Source organism: Fusarium odoratissimum (assembly GCF_000260195.1).
Source record: "Fusarium odoratissimum NRRL 54006 unplaced genomic scaffold supercont1.2, whole genome shotgun sequence".
NCBI lineage: Eukaryota > Fungi > Ascomycota > Sordariomycetes > Hypocreales > Nectriaceae > Fusarium > Fusarium odoratissimum.
This window is the reverse complement of record NW_022158688.1, coordinates 1,254,822-1,274,665: the sequence shown is the minus strand read 5'-3', so window position 1 is coordinate 1,274,665 and position 19,844 is coordinate 1,254,822. Positions and strand designations below refer to the sequence as shown.

Sequence of the window (19,844 nt, the reverse complement as noted above, 5' to 3'; positions counted from 1 at the left end):
ATATCGAGTAACTAAGTTAAGGTAAGAGGTAGTAATAGGCATTCAGCGGTTTACCTTACTATTCCCAGCACAGTTATCCGTCACAAACGCTGCCACCAAATAGAAGTTGGCGGATCACGAAAAAATGCCTATTCTTGCTTCTTTAGTAAGCTCATGGCTCGGTATACCCAACTCTGATAAAGGTTCAATCCCCCGGGAAAACCAAGAAACTTCACCAGCCCAGCAAAGACCACCTGCGAATGTTTCAATCCCACCAGCAACACCAACTCCACCAACTATTTCTGCTGCTCCACAAAGAGCATCGCCAATAGTAGCAGCACAGCAACCGTCATGGGACCGTTCAATTCGACAGTTCGGTCTGCTGCTCACTGGTGCTGGGTTCCTTGCTGCATCTGTTGCCGTGTCAAGACGTTCAGTGCTACGAATGCGGCACAATTCCTTCCCCAAATTTTACACTTCCAACCGACACCAAGTCAAATTTGACTCGGGTGACAGATCTTTACTCGCTGTGCAAGCCCTTGGACTTGCCACGCTCAACGTCATGAGCTTTGGAGTCATGCTGGTAGGAGGCATTTCCTGGGCATTTGATCTCTCCTCGATAGAGGAATTAAGGCAGCGGACGCAGGCTGTGACCCGCAGGCCCGGGATGGTGAGCCCTGAAGATGAAAAAGCGATGGAGGAGTTGATAGAGGGACTTATGGGCAAGATGGGAATGGAGAAGCCACAGAAGCCTTTAGACATTCCCCAAGAGGATGAGAAATGACGTTCTTGTGTCGTCTGCTCGGCCAAGGCGCTCCTCGATACTACAAAGCTGAGCAGAGCTTGGTGTGTAAGATACGATGTATTCATATTATGTGAGATGGAATACTCTAATCACGAAACGACTGCTGGAGAGCATTGGTCATTCAACCAGTCGTATTGAATTATCATGCAGTGACTTTGCCCCAGAAGGAGGGATCCCACATAGTACACATGCAGCGTAAGCTCCTCATTAATCATACGCAAAGTAAATAATCCCTAAAGCACTAGCGAACCAAAAACCATCCTAGACACCATCTGCCATTCATCATGCCCGCCTCCCATGCCTCGCAAACCATTACAGTACCCAGACCCTGGACAAATGCTTCAACGCCTCATCAACATGCTCCCAGCTTATGTGTGTATCCTACATCCGCACCCTTGTTCAACTCCCCCTACCTTTATAGGAATCCTTTTGTGAAGCTGGGAACCCTACTAAGGCTACTCTTCCTCCTGGGAATGTCCACCATGGATGCATCATCTCCTTCGCTGACCCGCCAGGGGCCCATGCGACTGCGGACACTACCCATGACGCTGCCCGACCCCTTGTCGTTGCGGAGGTTCTTCAATCCTGCCAATTCGCGCTCCAGTCGAGCGATTTTCTCTTTTTCTTCTCGGAGTTCACGCTCAGCTCGACGAGCTGACAACTGATTTTGGGACTCCGATGACTGTAGCTCCTCGATGGTCTTCAGAAGCTTCTCGACCTTGTCGCGCATCCTTGAGACATCCTCTGAGAGCTGTGTGTTTTGTTTGTCCTTGCGGTCGATCTGACCTTGCATATCCTTCACGATTCGATCTACGTTTCGAACGGAGCGCTGAGATTTGCTACGCTCAGTCTCCTGGTCTTCGAGCTGTGATTCGAGCTGCATCATGTTAGCTTCCATAAAGTTGTCTAGTGTTACAGGGACAACTCACCTCCTGAATACGTTTGTGTAGGAACTTGACATCCTGGCTGGCACTCGAGTAACCCTTGGTCTCCAGATCAATAAGTTTGAGTTGGGCCTCGTTTAGAACTTTTTCCAAAGATGCCTTCTGTTGTTGCAGCTGAATGCTGTTTTCGCGCTCCACCATGACATCCTTTTGTACCTCCGTCACTAGGGCTTCTGCTCTGCGCATCTTCTCCACGGCAGCGGCCGCAATATCCTCTTGTTGGGCAAGATGTGACCTTAGTTCCAGAATCTCCTTGTCCATGTTGGCGGCATTGCGCAGAGAGGGACTGTCTCCCTTCACAAGGTCTTCAAGGCCAGATTTCGCTTCCTCGAGGCGAGCCTCGACATTTCGCTTCTCCCGGAGAAGGTGATCTCGTTCTGCTGTGATCTCGTCCACCGAGGAGCGGAGAGTACGGACTTGAGAGAGCAATGTCACAACCTTTCCTTGAGCTTCGTTGTGAGCATTTACTGCCTCATCACGAGAGGAAGCGACGTCTGCCAACGTTGACTCTAAACGAGCCTTCTCCTTGGACCAGGTTGAGCTGTTGAGGACTTCATCATCCCACTTTGACCTCAACTCATCAAGTTCTTCTCGAAGGCGGGCAATCTCTGCTTGCTTGAAGAGCCTCTCCTCACGAGCAAGATCAAGCTCGTTGGTCAATGTAGCGAACTCGGCCTGATACTTCTTACGAGTCTGCTCCATACTCGATTCCTTGTCCTCGATCTCCATGGCTCTCTGGTTACGGTAGTCCTCGAGTTCGTGTTGAAGTCTCTTCTTAGCCTGAGTGGCAGCTGCCAAATCGGTCGAAATATCCTCAACCTTTTCCTCGAGGCGTTGGTTCTGGCGTTGGAGATCCTCAATGCTGGCATCCATCTTCTCACGTTCTGCCATGACCTCCGCATATGTGTCTTCGGCTTCCTTTGCTTGGGACTTGGCAAACTGTTCGGCGCGACTAGCTTTGAGAACAGCGATCTCGGCTTGTTCGAGTTTGCTGAAGTATTCGTCCGCGCGGCTCTTGTACATTTCAAGACTAGAAGAGACATCTGCAAACTTCGAGGTTTCTGCATCAAGACGAATCTGAAGATCTGCAAACTCTTGGAGAAGCTGATTTCGATTCTGTGCCTCTTGCTCTCTTGCTAGAGTCATCTCCTGTAGGTCAGACTTGACATCGCGGAGCTCGACTTCGGCTTTGGCGCGATCGTGTCGTAGTCTCTCAAAGTGTCCCTTGATATCGGTTAACTCCGCCACGGCGTCCTTGTGACTATGAACCAAGGCTCGACGAGAGTCTTCTTGGCTGTTCAGAACCTCTAAGATTTCTTCATGTGTGCGTGTCTGTACATCCCGTAATGAAAGCTGCCCGGATCGAATTGTGCGCTCCAAAGCAGACACCTTCTTATTAGAGTCATCGAGCATTTCATGAAGACGAGTGTTGACCATCTCAAGTTTTTGAATGCGACGCAAAGATGGGCTTTGGTCATCGTAGTTCTCCGGTACAGGCGTGCTTCGGTCAATCTGGCTCTGCAGGTGACGATTTTGCATTTCCTTAAGTTGAAGCTGATTCTGAAGTTCCTCGACTTCGGCTTTCAAATCCATACGATTGTTGAAGTTGAGAGTGTCGATCGTTCGATCGGAACGTGTTGAATCTTGAAGATGGTCGAGTTCCTGGAAGCGCCGGGTGGGTGTGGAAGTATTGGAGTAATTGCGAGCATGAAGCTTAGCTGCCCTCTTCTGAGTTGGTGACCCCTGGAATGGCGCCTCATTGAGCTGGATCTCCTCGAGCTTAGGTCGGCTAGCAGGGTCATTCCTCGACGCTCGCATTTCACTAAGTTGATTCTCGGCGTTTGTTCGAGCTGCCGTTTGCACACGAAGGTTTTGCTGAAGCTCCTCAACCTTTCTCACAAGATCAAAGTTCTGAATGAGTACATTCTCATCAGCTCCATCTGACTGAGGGGGGATGGGAACCTCTGGATCAACAGTCCGTAGAACATCTAGCATCTGAGCTCGCAGCTCATTCACTTCCTTGTCTCGTGTATCCACAGATGTTTGCAGGGTACGAATAGTAGTCTGAGCCTGAGTTCGTAATTGCCGCTCTGACTCAATGGTTCTATTTGCTTCAGCCAGCTGCGCTGTGAAGGTAGAAGTCGCCTTTTCGGCATTTCTGCTTGACTTGACTTCACGGGCAACCTCATGGCTAAGATCTTCCAGGCTGAGCTGCAATTTCTCCGCTCTTTTCTCAAGTGATGCAATTGCGAGTTGGGAATCACCCAACTGCTTGTTGAGTTTTGTGTTCTGCTCTTCCAGCCGAGCCTTTTCGCGCTGGAGAGACATGATCTGACCTCGAGATGCTTCACTGGCGCGTGAACTAGAGCGAGCAATCTCCAACCCTTTCTGCTGTAGTTTGTTCAGCAAAGCACGATTGTCATTCTCTGATGCTGTCAGGCGGCTCTTCACAGTGGTCAACTCCCGTTCAAGTCTTTCTTTGGCTTGATCGTTTTTCAAGCCAAATTCGCCTGATTCGAGGATCAACTTGTTGAGGTCTTCAATCTGGTGGTTGAGCTTGGCGCACTCTCCTTCAAACCATTGAAGCCGTTCCTGTGCTGCATCGAGATCTTTTCGAAGACTGTTCTCGCGGTCCAGGGCTGCCTTAGAAGCTTGTCTCTCGCCAGCGACCTCGGCTTGCATTCTTGCCTCCTCAGCTTGTGTCTTCGCCACTCGAAGGCGGCGAATCTCTTGTCTTGCTTCGTCACGTTCCTTCTCAGCAGTAGTCCGAGCCTCCATTGTTCTCCGCAAGGTATCCTGCTGGGCATATAGTTCTTTCTCGATGATGATTTTTGACTCGTTAAGACGATCGAATTCATCCTTCAGCTCTTGGTAGCGGTGCTCACCGAGCAGTTGGACGTCATCTCGAGACTGGCGTTCTCGACTTAGATCCATCTGTGTCTTGTACAGCTCATCTTTAAGATCCTTTATTTGTGACTCAAGGACTTGGCGATTCTGATCGGCTTGTGCATCCTCCGACAGACGTGCTTCCAGCAAGCTCTTTGCGTCCTCGGCCTCTCGCTCCAGTTGAGATTGTCGAGACTTCATGGCTACAAGTTCAGCTTGAGCCTCGCGGTACTTCTCGGCGTTCTTCTCTTTCTCAGTGGTCAGAGACTTCTTCTGATCTTCAAGAGATTGGCGCTCGCTTTCGAAGTTCTTGTTGTCGGTTCGCAGAAGAGCGAGTTCACTCTCCTTTTGCCGTACAAGATCCTCGTAATCAGTCGACGTCTTGGAGAGCTCGTTGAGCTGTCTCTGGATGTCTTCGTTCTCGTGAGTAAGTTGAGTTTCTCGGAGCTTAGTTGACTGAAGCTCTCTTTGAGCCGCGTTAAGTTTAAGCTCCGAATCTTGATCGAGCTTCACAAGCTTGGTCTCCAAATCCTGAACCTTCCTTTCCTTGACCGATAGTTGACTTTGAAGCATCTTGATTTCATCTTGGAGGGCAAGTTCCTGCTCGCTACGCTCGGCCTGCCTCTGAGTTATGTCGGCCATTGATTGTTCAACTTCGCTGATCTTTGTGCTCAACCCCTTTTTCTCCTCCTCAAGCTTAGCAATGAGGGTGGCAGCTTGCTCGAGCTGAGAACGATACGTTTCGACATCTCGTTCCGCCCGGTTCTTGGCATTTAGAAGGTCGTCCAACTCGTCTTCTAGCCTTTCCTGGTCTTCAATTGCTCCCGCAAGCTTCTCCTCGAGCTCCGCTTCTCGAAGCTGAAGCCTCTTGAAAATTTCCTCTTTATCTAAAGCAAGCGCACGCTCACTCTCGAGAGTTTGTTGGATTCGGACCATTTCGGCGTGACAATTTCGCCGTTCCTCCTCAAGTTTCATACGATTTTGGGACTCCAGTTGCATCCTTTCGTTTAGATCCTTGATCATTGCATCCCTTCGCTTGACTTCTGTGGCTGTACGAGTGGTACCAAGAAGAGGCTTCATCTTCACAATCAGCTGCCACCATGGGTTTTCCGCCAAGTCCAGGTAAACATTGAAGTTTCTTTGGATGATTCTGGTGGCCTCAGTGCGAAATAGCCTCTTGTAGGCTGCCCGCCTTTGTATGAACCCTCGAGCGACTGATTGAAATCTGGACATGATTTGGGTGATTAGAGCATCTCGTTGCTCCTCAAGCTCTGCAAGAACACCCGCGCGGAAGAAGACTTTGGTCAAGCCCACCCGATATAAAGCGCGGTCAAGTCCAAGCTTTTCAAGCATAAGACTGGCCGCGGCCTGTCCTTCGAGATATCCTTTGGGCATATCCTGGCAAAGGACCTCATATCGCTGTCGAAATTCTGCAAAGGGGAGTCTGTTGGGGAAACCAGTCCGCGCAATTCTGATGCCTTCCAGAACACCATTGCAGCGTAATTGGTCAAGAACAAGGAGATTGTTGAACTGCTTTGGTTTCTTTTTATGGTTGGGAAGGATGCATCGAACAAAATGAGGATGAGTGGAGTGGAGTTGTGCCATGAGACTGTGAAGATGCTCCTTGTGTTTCTGGGCGACTGTGCGGAAGAGCCCTCGCTTGACTCTGCTTCTTCCAGTGGCATGATCCTCCTCCGATTCAGCACAGTCAGAAAACAGGGAAGCAACGTGCTTGTTCGATGAAGCAGCTAGAAGGCGGGTGATGTTATCATTCAGAGGGTCCTTGTTTTTCTCTAACCATCCTTCTGTAGAGTACTCGACCTCGGCAGCATAGTGAGTGAGAATGAAACCCTGACCAAGACGCGAGGGTCGGTATTTCGTTGATTTCTTATCCCATAAAGAATTAAGCTTCTCAGTGAATGACTTGTCTGTAGCTCTGGGCATAACGCAATCCTCGTCAAGGCAAGAAAAGACACCTATTGGATTCGACAATTCAATCAAATCAATCGTGGGCTGCAGGTCACGACCAAAATCGATGAATTTCCATTCGATCTGCTCACGTGCATATTCTTCTTGTTCCAGGACGAACATGTGATGATTGAAGAATTGCTGCAACTTTTCGTTGGTGTAGTTGATGCATAGCTGCTCAAAGCTATTCTGTTCGAAAATCTCAAAACCGGCGATATCGAGTACTCCGATAAAGTGCGAATCCTCCAGACCCATGCCAGTACGATCAAGCTGTCCATTGATTCGGTTGACGAGATCGCCGAAACCGCGTTCATAGATGCCCTTCGAAAGAGCGTCTAAGCCAAGCCGAACTTGCTCGGGGGTTTGTACCTTCTCAACCCATTCTCGACCTGCCTTGACTTTGGGGTGGAGAAGACCTTTCAAGAAGGGCTCTAATGGTACACCAAGAAGCTTACATACTTTTGCGGCTTGCTCTTTTGCATCTGGTGCCAGACGGGCTTGGTCTGCAGTGCGGCTTTCCTTGACAACGGTGATGTTGCCCAGGTGTAGCACCGCCGCCACAGTTCGCAAAATAGACCTCTGCTCTTCATCCGAGAACCCCATCACGTTAAATGCTTCCATGAGGGATTCCCATTCATCATGATCTGAGACACCCACAATTGTGTCGTGGCCATCTCTGGTATAATTGAAATTTTCGACCGTAAGACCATCGATTAAGAATTCCCTCTTTAAGCTGGAGCTTGCACCTTTGAGAAGTTGGTAAAATACGTGGTAATTCCGTTCGTGGGGGTTGATATGTACGACTCTGGACTTTTCTAGCAGATACCAGTCGATGTATGCGCCACAAATAGCTCCATTTCGAGTGAATTCAATGCGAATGAATTTTCCGAATCGTGAGGAATTGTTGTTGCGGACTGTCTGAGCGTTTCCGAATGCCTCGAGAATTGGGTTTGCTCGAAGAATTTGTTGTGAGAGGTTAGAATGGTGAGGTTTGTGCTTGATTGTCGAGTCTGCCTGAGCAACAGCAGCGAGATATTGAATGACCTTTTTCGTGTTCTCTGTCTTACCTGCGCCGGATTCACCAGTCACTAGAATGCTCTGGTTCTTCCCCTCTTCCACAAGGTTGCGGAAGGCTTCATCAGCCATTGCAAAAATATGAGGTTTCGTGTCCTCTCTGCTCCGCCCACGATACATGTTGATGTATTCATTGCTGTAAATGGGAATCGACGCGTACGGATTGACGGTAACAAGGAAAAGGCCCGAGTACGTATAAATCAAATCGGCTTGGTATCGCATGTGAAGGTTGTGGACAACTGATGCCTCGTTCAAGTGCGTCAACTCGGCCATGTCGTTTGCCTTGTCGAACTTGGCAGGGTTCACTTTGTCGACGCTCTCGGCATCGGCCTCTCTTTGCTGAAGAACTGTTAATATACGGAACGCCAACTATCGGCTGATACTTACAGTGCCGTCGTCGCACTGGACTAGTAACCGATTCCCGTCCATTTCTTCGACGATCCATCCCCGGACGAATGCCGCTTGTGGATCCTTAAGCCAGACGTAGCGCTTCCCGGAGAAGTCGTTTTCACCTTCGATACCCTTTACTGTATCATGGCGTTTCATCTCCTCGGTCTTGATGAATGACGGTGCAAATGTCGTCGATGTTGGAGTGCCGCTCTTGGAGTCACTGCGTTGTTGCCTTGGCGCTGAACCGGAGAAACCATGAGTTATTGCTGATAATGATCCATTTGACTGTGTCCGGCTGTGTCCTAGAGGTGTCGAGAGCCCAGGAGTTGATGAAGGAGAGGAGAATATGGCTGACTTGGGTCGCAAGTTGGTATTTGTAGCTGGAGAGGCAGAAGCCGTTCTCGCAAAAGGATTACTGCGCCGATGCGCTGTGCCGTTGGCGTTGGCGTTGAAAGTCATCGTGAAGAGCCCACATGAACAATTGGTAGTCTTGCGGTCTTCTCGGCCAGATACTCGACTCCAGGTTGTGCGATTACGCAAAGTAAACAAATCAGGCAGGGTAGAGAAACAATAGGGAAGCGCAGTTTCTGGTCTTCCAGTTATTAAAAGGTAAAATTATAACAAACTTGTGGTCGGGATTCACCCTTTCATGAACGTGCCATGAAGTAATGCAATACAAATCAAGTATTGGGATAGCACAGTTGGGCATGGAACTGACATTAACATCAGCGATCTATTCAGCGCGTTGCCAGGGACAGCTGACGGGGAGTAAACAAAGCCATGTCATGTGATCTAAGCGCCCGACCCGCGCTAAACCGTATGCGACTAGACGCGACGCATATTCCTGTCAAAGACAGATTGGGATTATATTCTTAGCTTTATTCCTTCAATGGACTACCTACTCTATCACGTCTAGGGGTGCTTGCCAACGAAACCTTTCGACAAGCAGATCAGTCAACGTACGAAAAGAAAAAATCACGGTGTTGACTGTTATGAACTCATCACGAACTCTCGATTTTAAACTGCAACTTTACTACTTGGGGTTTGCATATTGAGATCACAACGAATAAATTGACCCTCTTCCCGACTTATCCACCCCCGAAGGCTTCAACGCTTGACCATAAGCTTGGATTAGCATCTGATTTTCTCGTTGATGCGATCGGGCACGTCATCTTTGATCCGCGAAAACTTAGAATATTCATCACAAATGAGCCGGTACGTGTATGGCCATGGTGCGGCCCAGGGCTACCAAACCTCGCAGCCCTACGCGTACTCAGCGAATGAATCGTATAATCCTGCTCTTTATCATAACGACGCAGCTGGGACTCAACCGGCTCACGGCCAGGGAGTTGCGGAAGCGTATGAGTATAATCAGACTGCCATTCCAGGTTTAGGAATGAGATTTTCGCATGACACTGCGAACTGGCAACCGACATTACCTCAGAAAATTCCCGATACTCAAATAGACTCGACCAGTGCCATGACAACGGGTGTGACGACAAAGCCCGATGATAACGACGCATCCAGCCATTCGATAACATACAACTCGCGGTCGACTATTGCAATGGATGTGGATAAAATGGAAGAAGGTGAGCTCAGTGAAGGCGAACTCGAGGATATCTATGAGCCCAACGGGATAGATGGTCCCGATGCCGAGAATCAAGGCTCCCAACCGCCAGATTCTACAGCTGCCAAGCATCACACGACCAAGAACCTGCAAAACAACCACGATGCCGAGAAACGAGCTTCGAACTCAAAGCAACTCGGTCGCGAACGTTCCGGCTCATACTCGCCGTATCTCTCCCCCCGTGAAATAGAATCCAACGGTTCGGAAAACGGCGGGTCAAATACACGTATGTCTAGTTTCTTAGTACTTTGTGGTGATGCTAATTCCGACCAGGTAACTCACGCGTTGCCAATGACCTTAAAATGACGGAGTCAGCAACAGTCATGAAGACCACGAATGATAATGGCGGCGAGTACAGCTCAAGCCCGAGGCCTGACACAAGGCATATAGATTCAATTATCTCAGAATCTAAGAAAAGGGCTGAAAAGGCGATTTTACACCTCTGGCCACTCAATGTTCGATATCACAACTATATCGAAGAAGGAATTGATCGGGCACTGCTGGATGAGCTTTTTGAGGAGATGGGCCTTGACTTGGAAGCCACTACCGCAAACCAAGGAGAAGCAAAACGCCCGTCGATGTCAAAAGTTGCTAAAGTACCGAGTAATACCCTCGACCAAGAGAGTCCTTCAACGGTAGCAAGCACGGCCACCACTGGGCCTAGGGGCGTGGAGCAGATGAAAGACAAGTCTGAAGAACGGAAAGATCGTATAGCCCGTTTATTGGCTGCCAAAGGTTCCAAAACAACAGTCGGAGACACTGATAACGCTAAGCCTACATATCCGATGTCCTTATTGCCGGGCAACACGAAAACAGACAAGACTAAGAGTCAATCGGAGAAGTCGAAGCTGATCCAACAAAAGATGGAGGCATTGATAAAAGCACGGGAGGCAAACGCGAAGGCGGCGCCCCAAGCCCATACACCCTCAGAGCCTCACTTACCTCTGCCAGTAACTGAAACCAGCAGGTCGCAAAGTCTTGCGCGTGCTGATTCCATGAATATTGATGAGCAAACAGAAGTCAATGTTGAAATTGCGGATCCAGCAACGGCACCTTCTATCCCTGGATTATTCCTGTCATCAAACGCACCCTCTCCTGTTCCTCACCAGCGCAAACGACCTGTTGCAGCGGACTTGAACGAAAATTCCACGGCCATGTCTCATAAGCGCCCGTTTGGCCAGACTCGAGAGTCTCGTCCATTCCTAATCGATGTGAGCGACGATGAAGACGACGCCGAGATGGAAATTGATTCTCCTGAGTTGCGGCCTTCGTCAATACAGCGGCCTATGACACCCGGTTCAAGAACAGCATCTTTCCGTGATCATCCGGCTCTGCCAGACAGTGCGTCTCGTCGCGCTGCGTCTAGCCCAAAGACTGCAGGGACTCCCACCACAAGTGCTAATGGCATGTATGATCTTGAGAGTATGAACAAAAAGATTGAGGATATGAAGCGAAAAATTGCCGAGGCCGAGGCTCGTAAGAAGGCAAAACAGTCCGGCAATAATTCACCTTTGCCTCAATCTGGATCGCCTTCAAAGGAGGGTAGCGTCGACGTTCCGACCCCGCCAGCACCTGCTGTAAGGCGTGCTGTATCGACAAATACCGAAGTGGTTCAAGGTAGCCCGGCGTCAAGTGTGCACCATTCTCCACATGCTATTGCCAAGTTGCCCAAAGCGAGAGACCAATCCGTGATAGCAAGACCCTCGCTGCGTGCTCGAGTTGCCAGCGAACGCCTGCCTATTCTTGAAGCTCGGCGAAGGGCACAGGCCGAGCAACTCAAGCATCTATACTCTGAAGCCGCTAGACTCGAGAAGGAGATTCAGAACAGCTTGGCTGAAGAAGAGCGATTGAAGGAAGATGCTGCAGAAAATGAGTTGAACCCGTCAACGCCGAACGAGTCTGAGCTGGAGAATTTCCAGAGGGACAGCTTAGATATGGTGACAAATGGTTAGCATAATTGATTCTGTACGTGTTCTATACTGATCTTGAATTAGCTCAGAGGTCCTCTCAAGAGACGAACTCAAAAGAAACATTAACTGGACTTGCAGAGAACGAAAAAATGAATCTCTCTTGCGATGAAGTTGAGCCAGACGCCTCGATGGACGAAGCCTCGAGCATTGAGTCGACTAATAACAAGGAAACGATAGACGAACCTCTTCAAGGTGAACTTCGAGAGCTTGAGAATCATAGGACAAAAGAGACTACTGTACCCGGTAGCCACTCTGCATTAGCGACAAGATCTTCCATCACACACAATACAGTCAACATATCTGGCGATCCTGCCATGAATGGAGCTGAAGAGGCCGAAGAAGATGTGGCAATGGAAGAGGCCGATACTTCGAGCGAGGAGGAAGATACCGATGACTACGAGCCAACGCATGTCGGCATTCGTCTACCAGATCCACAGTCCCCTGTTTCCTGGCATTCTTCGCCTTTTCATGCACCACTCGATCATGGAGTGTTAGAAACAAGCGATACTGACATGCAGGGCATGGCAACGACAACTCCAATCACTCAGCCGATCTCAACCGGTGATGGAGATACGGAATCTGAAACGCATCGAGAAGTAGACAAACTTGGTCTGTTCTTGGGTTGCAAAGCTAACTCCTTACAGGCCGAGGCCCAAAAGGCACTGCGAGTTTGTGAGAAAATCGACAAAACCACATTCGTCCCATATGAGACGCCTCTTCAATACTTTAGGGCTTATCGCTTTCATCCTCAGTACAGCGGTTCGGTGGCGGGGGGATTGCGCTCTTTGACCTACAGCAATAAGATCGACGTAACAAGGGAAGTATGCCCTGACCAGCTCATTGAAGGAGCTTGCCCTAGAGGCAGCGAGTGCCAATTCCAGCATTTCGAAAACATGCAGGTTCCGGGTACGTGCTATCATGATCCACGAAACACACAACCAAAAACAAGCGAGGGCGCATGCCAGTGGAGGGAACGCTAACATGCCGAGGGGCAATAGATGATCAAATTCTCCTTCAACTTGGTGCCTATGGCAACTGCGAGGCAGAACAACATGATCAGTACGTTGAAGGACTTCGCGAATTGCTTACAGACTTTCGAAAACGCAAGGTGAAGGACTTCGATGCTATCAGCAACGGTATTATCGAGTATCGTGCGAAGTTTCTCGGCGACAAAACGAAAATTCTACCATTGGGTGCTGTCACCCTTTGAAGATGACCCGAAATTTGACCCGTCCTTTGAGACAATAACACTGGCAATGGTTCTTGTCAAAGAGCTAATTCGACCGCCATTGCACACTCGGTGGATCGATGATGCTCAAGACATGAAGTTACACAATGAAGCGTAGTGCTTTCGCGACTGCGCCATCATGCAGCTCGTTTCGTTTCTGAAGCTGATATCCGTATTTGACTCTCCAAAAGATCCATTCAACTTACTAAAAAGTCATGGGTTGCATCTGACAGTCTCTCGGGATGATTGATCTGCTTGTGATGGGCAAGATGCAGCTGAAGGCGATACAGAAAAATAAGAAAGACCTCGAAAGGAAAAGAAAGAGTAATATGCTGTATTTTAAAGAGGAGGTAGACGCGTTATCAGAGTACATTAGGTACAGCCGACAATAGTAAATGGATTGCCTCCGTATGAGATGACCAAATATACCGGGCTGGAGGGTAATAATACATTCTTATTTGATAAGTTTAACTGACTTCTAACACCATGTCTCTTTCGTTGTTGTTTCCTTAGGGGATCTTGACTGCTTATTGTCTTGTATTCTGAAGCAGGTAACCGCTCGATCCCCAATATGATACGCTGCTGTAAAAATTGACCATAATCATGGGTATGAGGATCTTCCCTAGTGAAGGCAAAAACTTAAGATACCTACCTGTCTTAATTGATAAAGGACTTGGTAGGTTTCATGTAGCTTTAGTAGACCTTGGACTGTTTTATTTTGGCACATTGCCTCTACGTTATGTGCTTTCTTGCTCCATGAGGCTTACTTATGATATTATCACAACATTGATTCCACATCATGCAGTGAAATATCCCTGGTCAGGCTCCACTCCACGCCTTCATATTTGCATCTGATTTCCAATACTGCGCAAGTGCACATCCGCGGCATGAAACGCAGCGTCTAAGCAAATAACTCCGAAAATCGGCTTAGATGTCTACTGTAGGAGCCGATTCCATTAATGATGTAATCTCATTTGCCAACCCTATTTGGGGCTAGGTAAAATGACGACTGTGTGACGGAGCGGGGTCCAGTTCTTAACGGCAACCCCACCTCAGTATTGCTAAGCTTCATGAGACGCTGAGATGTCCCGTAGCTTGCCAGAGCTTGGTGACGACTGTAAGGGATTGGCTAAGAACGCTGCTGGGCAACTCAGTGGGTTTTGGGAGTCCAAGAGTGGGGAAGCACAGCGCATGAAGCGGAAAGAGGTTGAAGCTGGCGAGAGGTAGAAAGCTCAGAAGCTCGGAGGTCGTGCCGCCTCGGACCCCGACTCTTCCTCAAAAACTCCTCTTTGCTCCCCTCTCCACTTGCATCATCATTCAATCTTCAACTGCTTCCCTAACCTAAACTCGTCCAACAAAAGAACAAAATTCATCAAAATGGTCAAGGCTGGTAAGACTTCCCGTCACCAAGCCACCGCTCACATACAGAGGGTGGCTCTTTTTATAGATGGCATCACCCATGTCCCGCGGGTGACAGTGAGGGGCTTCGAGCTGGTTTGAGCGAGTTTCCCAGACCTCCTCGTCCAACGAGATGACGGATTTCACACTCGATGTACCTTGATGGGCTTGTATCTGCCCCAAGAGGAACATTGAATGATAATCGAAGGTCCCTGGATGGGCCTCACCATGACTCAACTGTCAATGCTGTGTCCATCAAGGTTGGAGAACTGCTTAGCTCTCAGCGCCATCACCAGTGGGGAGGATGCCATCATGTATTACAATCATACGCGTTGAAGCTGGCTAACACGGCCCCTCGCAGTGAGCGTTCTCCGCGGTGACTCTAAGGTCTCCGGCACCGTCATCTTCGAGCAGGAGTCCGAATCTGCCCCTACCACCATCACCTGGGACATCACCGGTAACGATCCCAACGCCAAACGAGGATTCCACATCCACACCTTCGGTGATAACACCAACGGATGCACTTCCGCTGGTCCTCACTGTGAGTTTGTTCCTGCATGATGCACCGCCGGCTTCTTCGGTTTCACGGAAGGGCCCGTTCCTGGGAAGATCTCCCGTCACAGATCTTCAGCCTTGCTCTTGTTCACAACACGCTAACACGGTTAATGCCAGTCAACCCTCACAACAAGACCCACGGTGCTCCCTCTGACGAGACCCGTCACGTTGGAGACCTCGGAAACCTGGAGACCGATGGCCAGGGAAATGCTAAGGGCTCTGTCACCGACTCTCTTATCAAGCTGATTGGCCCGCACAGCATCATCGGTGTAAGACGATTTCTGCCCACGTCCAACATTTCACTAACAATGGCATAGCGAACCGTCGTTGTCCACGCCGGCACCGACGATCTCGGCAAGGGTGATAACGAGGAGTCCCTCAAGACTGGTAACGCTGGTCCCCGACCTGCTTGCGGTATGCTTAAGTCAACATCTAGTTATTTACTAGTGCTAATCGCTTATCAGGTGTCATCGGAATCTCCAACTAAGGAAACCAATAACATGAACTTTATTGCTTGGATCAAGAAGCTGTAAGGTGATGAACAGTATGGCGTGGCACGTACTCCACTACCGTACAATGAGACGCAAAGGAAAATAGTTAAATACAATCAAGCCAAGTACTATCAGCTAGTGACTTTCGATGCAGGGTGTCAACTCACATACACCTTTGTTCAAGTTGAGCGACATGTTCGTTGAAATTGCCCACATGTTGGATAGTCTATGTACATATGTCGCCATAATGAGGGGCTCGAACTTCGAAGACACTTTGAATCCACTGAGAGAAGTCCATGGCTCCATCCTTAAGATAGTCTCAGACATACTATTATACCATGCACCACCTATCTCTATTAACAAGAAATTATCAATTTGACATTTTGATCACATTGTAAGAGGCCCAAATCTGTGACAGCTCCGCCTACACGACCTTGCCGTAGTTCCAAACTCTGGAGCTACCGGGCTCCTAGCCATTTCGGTAAAGCTTCGCCCTAGCTGAAGCCATCCAAGGAGACAGCTGCCCTTTCTATTGAAGTAGGTTGTGCTGGTACCCCGCGGTCACTAGCTGCAGGGACATCCATCCGCCATAAACCCCTGAGTTTGTCTCCACATTCAACACTTTAGCGGCGAACTTGGCCTTGGGGCCACCTTGCCATAAGGGACCTCACGCAATTTCAACTCCACATGCTCAGATGAAGCTCTTTCTTTCTTGTTCTCCCCTCTCCTGGCTTTCGACTTTCCTTATCTGAGCTCAACTTGGTTTCTCAATAAGGCTCGATCTTCCAAAAGAAACACAACCTCCCTATCCCCAGGTACGTGTGAAATATCTTCTTAACCCGTAACATCATGTCGTGATTACTTGTCATCTGGCGGTGGCAGCACTCAAGGGTGCTTGAAACTCAATTGAAGGTCTGCTTAGCTTGGTATTCCATTCAGACACTTCTTGGACTGTGACAGCTCCCACTGCAACAATCTCCACTGTCTCTTGTCCCGCCGTCTGTTTTCCAGCGTTCTTCCTGTGCCTTGTCAAAATCGCCGTTGCACTTTAATTCTCTGCATTCGACTAACATGAGCTTGAATCAAACAGGTCTTTCCGCGTCGTCCTCCTGTATCCGCCACAATGTCCAAAACCTTTATCGGCAATGTCAAGAGCGTGCTTAGTGGTGACACTTTGATATTGACAAGCCCCAAGAACCCCAACAATGAACGGACCCTGTCTCTTGCCTATGTCACGGCCCCTCACTTGAAGCGCGAAGGTGACGAGCCTTTCGCCTTCCAGTCTCGCGAGTATCTTCGAAACCTCGTCGTCGGAAAGCCCGTTCAAGCAACCGTTCTGTACACAATCCCTACTTCCGGTCGAGAATTTGGCACTGCCCAGCTTCAGGATGGAACCAATCTGCCTGATGAGCTTGTTAAGGCTGGCTGGCTGAAGGTCCGCGAGGATGCTGGTCGTAAGGAGGAGTCGGATGAGGTGCTTGACCGCCTTGAGACACTTCGCCAGCTCGAAAATAAGGCAAAGGCTGAGGACAAGGGACTCCACGTCGGAGTCGGTGGTATTATTGACGTTCAAAATGATCTCGGTGGCCCTGAATTCTTGAAGGAATGGAAAGGCAAGACTGTGGATGGTATTGTTGAGCGAGTTCTTAGTGGCGACCGCGTATTAATGCGACTCTTGCTCTCCGAGAAGAAGCACGTTCAGCCCATGACACTGATTGCAGGTATCCGAACGCCTGCCACCGAGCGCACACTTCCCTCTACTGGTACCACCCAGCCGGCCGAGGAATACGGAAATGAGGCTAGATCATTTGTTGAGTCAAGGCTGCTCCAGCGTAAGATTAAGGTCGAGATCGTTGGTGCTAGCGCCCAAGGGCAGCTCGTTGCCACCCTTATCCACCCCCGAGGAAATATCGCCGAGTTTCTGCTGCAAGAAGGTCTTGCACGATGCAATGACTTCCATTCTATTATGTTAGGTGAAAGAATGGCTGCTCTCCGTGCTGCTGAAAAGCAGGCACAGTCCAAGAAGCTCCGGCTTCACAAACACCATGTTGCTAAGACTGAGAGCGGAAATCAGGACGCAATTGTGTCCAAGGTCATTGGTGCCGATACCATTCTCGTAAGAAACAAGGCCGGAACAACAGAGAAGCGCATCAGCATCAGCAGTGTCCGAGGGCCCCGTACTACAGAGCCTTCAGAAAGCCCTTTCCGAGAAGAAGCCAAGGAGTTTCTTCGTCAAAAACTGATTGGAAAGCATGTGAGAATCAGCATTGATGGTAACAAACCCGCGACAGAAGGATACGAGGCTCGTGAAGTCGCCACTGTCACCGAAAAGAATACCAATATCAACCTTCTCTTGGTTGAGAACGGATGGGCGTCAGTCATCCGACATCGCAAGGATGACACTGACCGGGCCCCTAATTACGATGACCTCCTCGCTGCCCAAGAGAAGGCTAAGGAGGAGAAGAAGGGTATGTGGTCAGGCAAGCCTCAGAAGGCAAAGCAGTACACCGACCTCTCCGAGAACACACAGAAGGCCAAAATCATGCTGGCTACCCTACAACGACAAAAAAAGGTGCCTGCTATTGTCGACTTCTGCAAAGCCGGTTCTAGGTTCACTATCTTGATTCCACGAGAGAGTGTAAAACTCACAATGGTTCTGGGAGGAATCCGTGCCCCTCGAGCTCCCAGGGCCGATGGCGAAGGTGGTGAGCCTTTCGGCAAGGAGTCTCTCGATCTTGCCAATCGTCGATGCAACCAGCGCGACTGTGAGGTAGATATCCATGATATGGACAAGGTTGGTGGCTTCATCGGCGACCTTTATATCAACCGAGAAAACTTTGCCAAGGTCTTGGTCGAAGAAGGCCTCGCATCTGTTCACGCTTATTCTGCGGAAAAGTCTGGCAACGCTGCTGAGCTATTCACCGCTGAGAAGAAGGCCAAGGAGGCTCGGAAGAACTTATGGCAAGATTGGGACCCCTCACAGGACGAGGAGTACGAGGAAGAGAACACTGCTGAAACTGCCCCTGAAACCGAAGTCTCTATCGACAAGAAGCCCACCGACTACCGCGATGTTGTCATCACCAACATCGACGCTAACGGTAAACTCAAGATCCAAGAGATTGGCAAAGGAACAGCCGCTCTTGAGAGCTTGATGAGCGAGTTCCGAAGATTCCACCTTGATTCCAAAAACAACAACCCTCTTAAGGATGCCCCAAAGACCGGAGAGTACGTCTCAGCCAAATTCTCTGCTGATGGTCAGTGGTACCGAGCCCGCGTGAGGGCCAATGACCGCAGTGCCAAGAAGTCTGAAGTTGTTTATATCGACTACGGCAACAGTGAGAAGGTCCCCTGGTCTAGCCTACGAGCACTGGATCAGCCCAAGTTTGGTGCGCAGAAGTTGAAGGCTCAGGCCATTGATGCCTCTCTCTCATTTGTGCAACTTCCTACCGGTGCCGATTATTTCGAAGATGCTATCGGTTTCATCTACGAACTCACTGAGAATAAGCGACTTGTTGCCAACTTCGACTTTATTGACAACAAGGAGAATCTGAGCTATGTCACATTGTATGACACTGGATCCTCGGGAGAACTTCCCGGACCCAATGACTCTATCAACAAGGAAGTTGTTGCCGGTGGGTACGGCATGGTTCCTAAGAAGCTCAAGGCTTGGGAACGTAGCAAGGCGTTTGAGTCTACCCTCAAGCACCTTAAAGAGGTTGAGAGCCAGGCAAAGGACCAGCGCCTGGGCATGTGGGAGTATGGAGATATCACTGAAGACTAAGCAGCCCCCGGCTTCAAGATTGGCGTTGACGATGATTATGGAGCAAAGATCTTGGTTACAAATATGTTACAAATGGGGTTGACAGATGAAGCTTCAAGCACGAAAACTAGGGAAGAGAATGGTGTCCTGGGGTGGTCATGGGATTGGCAGTCACTATCTATGTATTAGTTACAAGCATGAGAAATAGAAAAAAGTCGTTACTAGATGCTTCATAAATACCAACTTCCAGCAAATATGGCTTGATCTTCCGAAAGGTGAGCAACAGTAGCACAAGCACTTGCAACGCGATGAGTGAATTCAACGCCAAACAGCATTGAGTTTAGCTCATGTCTAAATAAGCACGCTGAGCAATATCAGCCAATGTCAATATTCGTAGGGCCAGTATTGGATCGTTTTTGTTGAAGTACTCTGTACTACGCTTGTTATTCGCGCGGACTTGAGCAGAAGTCGCAATCAGAATTATGGGCCCAAGCGTGATTGATGTCTTACTGAAACGCCATGTTATCGGTTTGCTGTCTTCCGAAGTGCTCACTCATACGAGAGTTCCGGTAGCATCGGGTTTCTCCCCGCCGAGCGCATGCAACCTTTTACTCACCACCTCCACGTGCTGTGAAGAGTGATTTAACGGGTGCTATCAAAAGTGTAGCATCTAATACAATGTAATGGATGCAACTGATCTACGACAACAATGATCTGAGGGAGCGATTTTCGGTGACATGGTGTTCAAAGTGACCAGACACAACAGCGG

At 49.2% G+C, this 19,844-nt stretch overlaps 5 protein-coding genes across 8 annotated transcripts; 4 read left to right on the top strand and 1 right to left on the bottom strand.

Moving 5' to 3' along the window:
- Positions 1-47: 47 nt before the first annotated feature.
- FOIG_02069 (uncharacterized protein) lies at positions 48-1,057 on the top strand. The gene has a single exon (XM_031199178.1). The coding sequence runs from the start codon at positions 125-127 to the stop codon at positions 761-763; it is 639 nt and encodes a 212-aa protein (XP_031071215.1). The 5' UTR covers positions 48-124; the 3' UTR covers positions 764-1,057.
- On the bottom strand, positions 49-8,775 carry FOIG_02068 (myosin heavy chain). Its single transcript, XM_031199177.1, has 3 exons — positions 8,044-8,775; positions 1,714-7,995; positions 49-1,661 (listed from the first exon to the last, which is right to left on the bottom strand). The coding sequence occupies exons 1-3, from the start codon at positions 8,503-8,505 to the stop codon at positions 1,200-1,202; spliced, it is 7,206 nt and encodes a 2,401-aa protein (XP_031071214.1). The 5' UTR covers positions 8,506-8,775; the 3' UTR covers positions 49-1,199.
- Positions 8,776-8,904: 129 nt separating this feature from the next.
- Positions 8,905-13,347, top strand: FOIG_02067 (uncharacterized protein). 4 transcript variants are annotated; one of them, XM_031199174.1, is made up of 5 exons: positions 8,905-9,899; positions 9,947-11,620; positions 11,668-12,239; positions 12,288-12,549; positions 12,642-13,347. In XM_031199174.1, exons 1-5 carry the CDS (start codon positions 9,200-9,202, stop codon positions 12,851-12,853), a joined length of 3,420 nt encoding a protein of 1,139 aa, XP_031071211.1. In that variant the 5' UTR covers positions 8,905-9,199; the 3' UTR covers positions 12,854-13,347. The 4 variants fall into 4 exon arrangements, with proteins under 4 accessions (XP_031071211.1, XP_031071213.1, XP_031071210.1 ...); XM_031199176.1 differs by having other exon boundaries at positions 12,288-13,347; XM_031199173.1 differs by having other exon boundaries at positions 11,668-12,549.
- A 575-nt stretch (positions 13,348-13,922) lies between these two features.
- Positions 13,923-15,718, top strand: FOIG_02066 (superoxide dismutase). Its single transcript, XM_031199172.1, has 5 exons — positions 13,923-14,261; positions 14,631-14,810; positions 14,942-15,093; positions 15,142-15,238; positions 15,289-15,718. Exons 1-5 carry the CDS (start codon positions 14,249-14,251, stop codon positions 15,309-15,311), a joined length of 465 nt encoding a protein of 154 aa, XP_031071209.1. The 5' UTR covers positions 13,923-14,248; the 3' UTR covers positions 15,312-15,718.
- Positions 15,719-15,901: 183 nt separating this feature from the next.
- On the top strand, positions 15,902-19,371 carry FOIG_02065 (uncharacterized protein). The gene is made up of 2 exons (XM_031199171.1): positions 15,902-16,130; positions 16,406-19,371. Exon 2 carries the CDS (start codon positions 16,439-16,441, stop codon positions 19,094-19,096), a length of 2,658 nt encoding a protein of 885 aa, XP_031071208.1. The 5' UTR covers positions 15,902-16,130; positions 16,406-16,438; the 3' UTR covers positions 19,097-19,371.
- Positions 19,372-19,844: the final 473 nt, after the last annotated feature.

Excerpts from the sequence above, each read along its gene's own strand:
- FOIG_02069 (XM_031199178.1), top strand. The coding sequence starts at position 125 with ATGCCTATTCTTGCTTCTTTAGTAAGCTCATGGCTCGGTATACCCAAC.
- FOIG_02068 (XM_031199177.1), bottom strand. The coding sequence starts at position 8,505 with ATGACTTTCAACGCCAACGCCAACGGCACAGCGCATCGGCGCAGTAAT. Across the intron at positions 7,996-8,043 it reads TCCAGTGCGACGACGGCACT|CAAAGAGAGGCCGATGCCGA; the intron begins GTAAGTATCAGC and ends ACAGTTCTTCAG. Across the intron at positions 1,662-1,713 it reads TACACAAACGTATTCAGGAG|CTCGAATCACAGCTCGAAGA; the intron begins GTGAGTTGTCCC and ends AACATGATGCAG.
- FOIG_02067 (XM_031199173.1), top strand. The coding sequence starts at position 9,200 with ATGCGATCGGGCACGTCATCTTTGATCCGCGAAAACTTAGAATATTCA. Across the intron at positions 9,900-9,946 it reads AAACGGCGGGTCAAATACAC|GTAACTCACGCGTTGCCAAT; the intron begins GTATGTCTAGTT and ends AATTCCGACCAG. Across the intron at positions 11,621-11,667 it reads CTTAGATATGGTGACAAATG|CTCAGAGGTCCTCTCAAGAG; the intron begins GTTAGCATAATT and ends ATCTTGAATTAG.
- FOIG_02066 (XM_031199172.1), top strand. Across the intron at positions 14,811-14,941 it reads CACTTCCGCTGGTCCTCACT|TCAACCCTCACAACAAGACC; the intron begins GTGAGTTTGTTC and ends GGTTAATGCCAG. Across the intron at positions 15,239-15,288 it reads TGGTCCCCGACCTGCTTGCG|GTGTCATCGGAATCTCCAAC; the intron begins GTATGCTTAAGT and ends ATCGCTTATCAG.
- FOIG_02065 (XM_031199171.1), top strand. The coding sequence starts at position 16,439 with ATGTCCAAAACCTTTATCGGCAATGTCAAGAGCGTGCTTAGTGGTGAC.